The sequence below is a fragment of the Engraulis encrasicolus genome, chromosome 9, assembly GCF_034702125.1.
Source record: "Engraulis encrasicolus isolate BLACKSEA-1 chromosome 9, IST_EnEncr_1.0, whole genome shotgun sequence".
NCBI lineage: Eukaryota > Metazoa > Chordata > Actinopteri > Clupeiformes > Engraulidae > Engraulis > Engraulis encrasicolus.
Window position 1 is genome coordinate 25,695,248 of NC_085865.1, and position 8,592 is coordinate 25,703,839.

Genomic DNA, 8,592 nt, shown 5'->3' on the forward strand with positions numbered 1-8,592 from the left:
TCCTACCCGCTTAGAAAATGTTTCACATGTGACGGACATGAAAAATTGAGACTCGTAAAGTAGCTTATACATGCATTTTGGAAGCAGTAGCCATTTTGTCTATCCAGTCTGCGTGGCGCAGCAATGCTATCCAAAGATGTAGGCCTAGTTGAATAATGTTAATACTTTTCACAGTTAAAAAAAAACTTCACGGCGTGGAGATAAAAAGTAAACAAAAACTGTTAGAAATGTGAAACGAAGCAATGTTTAGGATCGACAAAATGTGCGAGTAGCCTGTGCGTAAACACAACGAATACGTGTACAATTGTACCTAAAACACGTCACACCCTTCGCAGCATTGGTGACCTCTATCGAGAAAGAGAAAAGTGTGACGAAAGTAGGGGAACATTTGCCTTTTCTTGTGAATAAAACATATATTATCATTTCCTACCCCATGGGCGGGCAAATATTACACTCCACACAATAGGCTTTGGAGAGCTCCGCTTCGGGCCCGCGTTATTTGAGTTTGACTCGGCTACCACTATAGAACTCCTAACGCACCATGAAGATTCACCGTCGTGAAGAAATGCCTCTTTTGTATGAGAAGAACTTTGAAGTCAGGATGGGAATATACACGGGCCTTTCATCAGCCACTGCCCACATAACCTCGGCGTGAAAGCCAGCACAGGCAGACATTTAAGACAAAAAAAGTTGGCTGCTTAAAAAAAAACAACCACAAAGAAGTGAAGTAAGACAGCACAATCAATATTGTCAAAGTTTTTTCCCCTGAGAGGGATGCTTAAAGCATTCACCCCAAGTTATGAAATCTCCCTGTTGAAGTTTGGGCTTTGCCTCAACTGTGAGACTTCAATGGGAAAGAAAATCAGCGGCCAAATTGTTAAAAAAAAAAAAAAAAAAAAAACTTGTGGCGCAATCGAAAGGAGAGCGTCCAGAGCTGGGAAGAAACCTCGATCTCTGTCAAACAGTCTAGCATGATGACCTAACTATGAGCTACAGTCCATGGCGACGTCTAACTGCTACACCATGTAGGTCGATATTTCAGATTTTAAGTGCTTAAAAGCAATGTGGACATCAACATCATCCAGTTTTAATTGCGAAGGCAGTGGAAAATCTCAATGTATAATACACAATTTATTCAAAATACTGACAAATTACAAGGCAGTTTGATACACATGTTGAGTGCCCCCTTGTCAATCGAATTGTCATAAAATGTATTGTTAACAAACCTTAACAAGTATTACAAAATCACAAAATGCAAACATTGACCAATGACTGCAATAATTTTGAATGTTATGTTTTGTCATAGCAAATACAGTAACAACATTTCGGTCAACAGTTCAGATAAAGCACAAATGGAGGAAATAATTCGTTATGAAATTGTAACAATTTCCAAATATTAATTCTATACAAACAATAGTAGCAAAAAATTCAAAATAGCTGAAATACTGAACCATACAAAATTACTGTTAACACTTAAACATTCAAACGTTGAAATATACAAATGTACATTTTTTTCTTCTATTGAAACACTTTGGTTCGATATTACAAAAATGTCCAAGTCAGATTCAAAAATAAATTAAAAAGATATTGAAGTCTAAACTTAATTTACAAAATAATACAGCCACATGCTCACGAGTAACCGTTACATTGTATAAGAAATAAACACTCATATTAGCTGGCTATTTTTGATTGGATTGGCAGTGTCATCATATTTTGTTGCTGTGCCAGTGCATGTATACAAGTAAGTCGTGGGAAATGGATTCTCCTCGAAATAACGCATTGTGAATGCAATTTATCTTCATGGTATAGCCTACTACTGTTTATTTGTCATACTCGAACTATCCTATTGTTAGAATGTGTCCCTGGCCTGGGGATTCCTGTAGGGCGGCCGCTCTGACGGGTCAGGTGTGGAGGCCCCGCTGGGAGGGGTTTGGGAGCCGCTGGCACCTGAACTGTGGCAGACATACCACTCGCTTAGATTAGCGGGCTGAGACCCAGAGAGCGGCTCGGACAGCGAGGAGGCTGCTGGCTCACGGCCCAAGTCTGATGAGGGTGAAACGAGAGATGGAGTCGATGATTCGTAACCAGAACTCGGAGGTGGAGACTTGCAGTGAACTTTCATGTGTTTTCGCAAAGAGCTAGGGTGCGTGTAGGATTTGTCACAACCTCTGACTTTGCAGTTGTAGGGCTTATCGCTGGTGTGCACGTGGGAGTGCTTCTTCCGGTCACTGCTGTTGGCGAAGCGTCTGTCACATCCGTCAAATTCACATTTAAACGGCTTCTCGCCTAAAATGAGAGGGAATGCACACACATATATAATTTACAAACGTTAGGTATAGGTAAACATATACACAAACGTACGTGATGTACAATCATGCCAGACGTGAATGTGTCAATTTGAATTGATGCCAAATAGGCCTATATTGTGTGTTGGAAGGTTAGCCAGCATTATGGTAGGCCCAAAAAATAATACATTGCTTTGTTTTTCGGGTAAAAAACCTGTTGGTACCAGCTACTTTCAGTGTAAGCAGTTATGGAAACTCGACCGTTCTGTGTAGGCTATAATATGGACTTTTTGTGTCAGTCGGCTGTTAAAGCTTGCAAGGGCATGCGTAATATGGAATATCTATCTGCATTAAAAGCATAATTTGAGGAGGTAGGCCTCATCTAGGAGGAACTGGTGATGAGGCAAGCGAGGCAGAGTAATCACAGACAGGTCAAAAGACGTTGCAAATAAATTATCCCACATTCAAATGTCAGGGATGCTGATTTTGGGGAAGGAGAGGCTTGCGCGCCATATAGCCCCTTAATTCTTATGAGAATATATAATTGCTGCCGTCTAATTACACTTGCGTGCTGAATATCAATTTGACCTTCAGCTGTTGGATTGCTCGAGCCAATCAGTGATATTAGTGTACAACAAGCAAGGCGCGCGAGGAGGAGCCCCCTGGGAAAGCACGACTATAACCAAAGATTTGAATTGGCCTCCAAAACAACCCCTCTGCCCTGGGGAGCCAACACATCATGGTGTAATTGCAGACGAAAATGCCCTGTGTCTTCATAGCCAGCCATCTCCTGATATCTCACAGAGCAGCCTTAAGCTTGCTCTCTCATAGCATGCAAACAGAACTGTATTAATAAACAAAAATGGTGTACAAACTTGAACTGTGTAGGTTTTCAGCGCTAACTATTCAGTAGGTATGCTAGTTAGTGCTATGGTGGGCCCTGCCACAGGGTTTGTTGTCTATATTTGAAATGAGACCCATAAAAGAAACCCAACATCACACGCAAACCGCGATACACCTTATATGAAGAGGATGAGTTGACTAGAACCAGTTAATTAACTGCATTACGCACGACTAGCCGACGGGTCGACTAGCCTGCCTCCCATTGGCGCTCACGCTTACGCTGTCATGTGGACTTGTTGCATGCTAGGCCAGTCACCGAGGAGCATCAATAGCTCTCCAACGCAGACATCTTGGATCACGAAGGTGTAATCCGTCTCAGCTGTCAGGTTCCAATAGCCCAATATGTTGATTTTTGTCGTACACCTGACTATTGTCATAATCGTCTCTAGCTCACCTAAGTTACACCCAGACAAACAAACGACGCCTGTTCAATAAGCTACCAAGAGACTTACTTGCCAGTCAAAACATACACCTTTAAACTTTTGTGCTTATTTCCATGGACTTTTTGATTGAATGTTTTACATTTTGTAAAGCACAATGATTTAGCGACAGAATCTCATTCAGATAAATCACTGCAGCATTGACAATTACATATAGGCTACACTACACTAGAACAACATATTCTGTATCAACAGGTAGCCACCAGCCACACCAGTTAATGTCAACATTCATACACACACAGCTCTTTTACAAACATAAAGAACTATTGCTGTAATGTCAATCCACCGATAGATTACTGTATTTAACCTGCATAACTTTACAAATAAACATTACAGTGGACATGTCTTCCAACTAGGCTATGACTAAGAGCGGAGTGTTTTGACCTGGAAAAGTGCACCAAGCTGTTGCACTGAGTAACCAAAACCACTACATTTCAGCGTATAACTTTGCACCATCCAGATGTGTCACAGTCTGGTTTGGTCGGTTACCCCGAGTAGATATAGCTATTTCAGTAGGAGAAAGCTACGGTTAATATTTGTAATAATACATCCAGGATTAAGAGGCACCACATTCAACAGCGCAATGGACAAGGGACAGATTATCAAGGTAGTCTAACGCTTTGTTATTTACAGGCCTGAAATTTGACGTGGTAAACATTTAAATGATAATGTATTCTGGTGCAAAATGGCGATACAGTGGACTTTCAAGCCAACTTCATTTTTGGATTTCAAAGTTACCCAATTACGCATGAGGTTCAGATCAGAATTTGGAGTTTTGCAGTAGTCATATTGCACAGATATATAAAGTCAAAATAAAAAAAAAACTTAACAGGCCTTGGTGAGTTTCATACACAGTACAGTACTTTGAACACTGCAGTCTCAAAAAATATGTACATCAACAAGTTTTTTTTTCCAAATAGAAAAAAGAAACCACTGACCTGTATGAGTTCTTTTGTGGATTTTAAGGTTTTCCGACCTGGCGAATACTTTTCCACAGCCTGGGAATGGACAGGGGAATGGCTTCTCTCCGGTGTGTACTCGGATGTGATTGACAAGTTTGTACTTGGCTTTAAAAGGCTTCCCTTCTCGAGGACATTCTTCCCAAAAACATATGTGGTTGGCTTGCTCTGGTCCCCCGACATGTTCTACTGTCACATGAGTAACCAGTTCGTGCATGGTACTGTAAGTTTTGGAGCAAAGTTTTTTCACCGAGTGTTCCGGCTCCAGCCATTTGCAGATGAGTTCTTGCTTGATCGGCTGCCTCATATACCGGAAAAAAGCTCCTGGTCCGTGGTGGTGCGCGCTGAGGTTCATATTCAAATTGAGACCGCCGTAGCTGTGCAGAGGCGACGTAGCGAATGGGTCTGTCCTGGAGCTTGCCACTTGACTCAAGTGATCAGATCTAACGTACATTTCTCCAGGTATTCCTAACCGTATTTGTCCGTTCAGAGCTTGGCCACCTGGTGCTCCGCTAGCAGACTGTTCGTGATGAAGTCCGGGGAAGAGGGTATGGTTCGCAGCGTCGGGGTGATGACCATAGTGTCCCGGATAGCTACCTGTTGTTGAGACAAACATTCCGTGGTGAGAGGCTGTACCAGTAGGCTGGTCGGTCAGCACTGGCATGGCTTGAGCTGTCAGTTCTCGTCGTATGAGGAAATCCCTACCTGCGGATAATGCCTGGGCCGTGTGAGACATAGAGTATGGGACCGTCGCCGCCTGCACCGGGCCAAAAGCTCCCGTTTGACTGGAGACCACTTCAGTGTGGCCTGCAATATGATGATTGTGGTGATGGTGGTGGGGATAATGATGGGCTGGGCTGATTTTGAGGGCCGCGGAGTGCCCCATGTGTTCTGGCCCGAATGGACTCGGCCCCAGGCGGGGTTCCGCAGTAATCTCCCCAGGGTGCGCGTGAGCCATTGAGTGTGGATGGCTGCTGAACCCCGGGAAGCCTGTCACGCTCTGAGGGGTATGGTGGTGATGATGGTGATGGTGGTGAGCCCCTGCCAAGTCAACTAATCTCAGCGCTGTGTTCCGTTTGGAAAACGTAGGGTCCATCATAGGGCTTCCCAAAGCATCCACGCTCATTACTCCTAATTTTAGAATAACTTTGACAGCAGGCAAAATAATAATGATGATGACAAATATATTTTAATCGCAAGAAAAAAAAACTACTAAAAAATAAAACTCTAAAGTTTAGACCTTATCCTAGTGCCCACATTGAATCCCATTCGGTTGAGAGGCAGCAGCAGGACGCTTTGATATACTGAATAGAGATTCATGGTAGGCTGTGCAGCCCGTGGAGCTAAACAATCACCCTGCGCTCTAATTGGTCAGTTCTCTGTGATTGACGTCACTTGTGACAGTTTCCAATGTGGAGAAAAATGCTTTAGTGACAGCAAGCAGTTAGAGCGCCTGCGCCGTGCCTTGGGCAACACTTGGGTAAAAAAATATATTGTTGTTTTGCAAGGGTAACTGTACTTTCAGCTTCAAACGCCAAAGTTTAATCAATACCATATAGTGAGTCTTTCTATTATTTAGGGTAGACTACAATAAATGGCTGAGGGTGCATAAGGTCCTGCGTTGAGTAACTGCAAAGTCATATTTTTTTCGGAGCCGCTTGCATGCGTCCGGCACAAAATGTTTATCCAAGTTTGTATATTGAAGCTCCACAAACGTCTCAATTGATTAGTGATCAAAAAGTAAATTGTAACTCACTTAAACGTTGCAGGCTATTTGGGAAAGTATTCGACGGTGCCATTCCGCAAGTTCATTGCACAACTCGAAAGAGCATGTGGGTGCATTCGCAGTCATAAAGCCGATGATAAAGAAATTGATTTTACATGACAGTCCGTCTTTCTCTATTGTCTCATCCGAAAGGTAAGTCCTTCATCGAGTAATGGATTCAGTTCCTTAGAATTCAAAAACCGATGGACACACAGGGCATTGCTGTAATGTCGGGAACCGAGCGTTATAGTTAGGTGTAATTTTGTCTACGACTTCGGTCAGCAACAGCTCGCGACTGACCGTGGATCAGCAACACAGGAGGAGGCGCCTAATAAAGTAGCCCGAGCACGCACGGACAGCAGCACGAGACAAGCTAGACAAAACGCTGAAGTTACCACAGAATGCACAATACTGTGTTGAGGGAAAATGCCTTATAAATACAACATAGGTCTTTAAACAAATAACCACGTTCAAAGTGAGTCTGCGACGCGGTTGATTTTCTCTGTAGGCGGCTTTATAATCCAAAAAGAAGAGAATATTATATTTGGTTCGATAAAACATCTGTGCTGTGGCTATTTGTGATACTTTGGAAGAAAAGAAAATGCAGGTCATAGTTAGGTGTCTTTCGAATGAGTTATCCCACCGCAACTAACACCACTGTAAAACTCTGCAGTGACACTCCACAACTCCTAGTGGAAGGTTAAAACTTTGTCTTTCTGTAGCATGAAAATACATTTTCGAACAGGTAACAGTGTTTTGAAAACAACTGAGGCTTGCCCACTGAACAAATATAGGTTAAGTGTATAAAATCAGTTTGAAGTGTTCTTCTGCTCAAAGTTGAATGATGTTAGGTTTTTAGAACAGTAAGAAAATAGACTGTTTAAATACCGGAGAGAATTGGAGAGGATGATCATAAAATTCTATGGTGTTTCAAAATGGTGAACACTGAACTACACTGAACTATCTTGAACTACATTCTAAAAATATTAACTAGAAAAATCTAGACCTTTGTGCACAGTTTGTAAGATGCATAATACATTTTAGGACACAGCCCTTTACTATTTCACATTCAACAATACTGAAGTTGCATGCCAGGTACAAACACAACACATGTTTGATAGCTATAACGTCTCCCTTACCTTGATCATGAATGCATGGGAAGTTTATCTGTGTCAAATCAGCCGGAATCAAATATCAATTGTAATGTGAGATGACCCAAGGAGAGGTTAAACAGATACCATCAGATTCATGTCAAATATCACATGTAAAAATCTTCGTGGCCATTGGGCGTATTAGTCTGCGCAAGTGGCCACGGTCAATCAGTGATTCATTCGCCTCCAGGAGCGATGGGTAGTTCTAAGGCACTGAGAGCTTAATTTCTTTTGACAGAATGTCACGCCAATATTTCGAGCTTTTTTTTTGGCCTCGCCATAGCACCATAGTAAGAGTGGCCACTGTTATTGGAACCATCACAGCACAAAATAGCTGTGATGGAAAAACAGTACCACGAAAAAGGGAAAACAGAAGTCCTACACACTGGTTTACCTCACTCAGACCTGTTGTGGTTGGTCGATCAGCATAGTACAGTAACCCAAGTTATCTTTCATATTTGAGAGGCATAGGCCACCACGTACTGGAAAATGGAAGACAAAATAAAGCTGCTACCGTCCTCGCGCCAGGTGATGGAAAAGTGTAGGCCTATTCCTAAAATTCCCAAAACATATCCTCGTGCGTAAAAGAAAAAGAACGAATGCTGTTACGGTAGGCCTATGTCTGACGCAGTGTTCTATTTCAAAGCGTGACCTTTGACATTCGTGTGTACCAGACTTTTTTTCTTTGAAATTATGAACAATTTAAAATGCCACAAGGAGTCCTATAGGCCTACTATTCTTATGCCGCTTTTGAAGATATGACAATTACATCTGGGCACTTTAATATTACCATTCTGTATTCACCTGTATGGTAAAACTGCATGGCAGATAACCAGCGCTGAATTGATCTGTCAATGGCCTCTGATGACAACACCCCACGTCAGACGCGTCAGATACATGTAAACACTATGAATTGTGACGGATAGGCAGGGAGATTATAGAGTAGCGACTGTCTCCGGTTTTAGAATCACACACGAGACACGTCCCAGCAGGAGGTTACTTAGGAAAACTTGTAGAGAATGCTTGCATCTGTATATTACAGGAAAAAAGAACAACTTTGAGAGCAATAAAAACAAGTTGCAACCAAAA

The 8,592-nt window shown here is 42.3% G+C and overlaps 1 protein-coding gene across 2 annotated transcripts; it reads right to left on the minus strand.

The window, feature by feature from the left end:
• Nucleotides 1–244: 244 nt before the first annotated feature.
• Nucleotides 245–8,374, minus strand: zic4 (zic family member 4). 2 transcript variants are annotated; one of them, XM_063206830.1, is made up of 3 exons: nt 5,293–8,374; nt 4,567–5,184; nt 245–2,286 (listed from the first exon to the last, which is right to left on the minus strand). In XM_063206830.1, the coding sequence occupies exons 1-3, from the start codon at nt 5,711–5,713 to the stop codon at nt 1,850–1,852; spliced, it is 1,476 nt and encodes a 491-aa protein (XP_063062900.1). In that variant the 5' UTR covers nt 5,714–8,374; the 3' UTR covers nt 245–1,849. The 2 variants fall into 2 exon arrangements, with proteins under 2 accessions (XP_063062900.1, XP_063062899.1); XM_063206829.1 differs by having other exon boundaries at nt 4,567–8,374.
• Nucleotides 8,375–8,592: the final 218 nt, after the last annotated feature.

What these genes read in the sequence shown, in the direction of transcription:
- zic4 (XM_063206829.1), bottom strand. Translation starts at nt 5,713, where the DNA reads ATGAGCGTGGATGCTTTGGGAAGCCCTATGATGGACCCTACGTTTTCC. An exon ending in CCACAAAAGAACTCATACAG is followed by an intron (nt 2,287 to 4,566) that starts GTCAGTGGTTTC and finishes CTCTCATTTTAG; the next exon opens with GCGAGAAGCCGTTTAAATGT.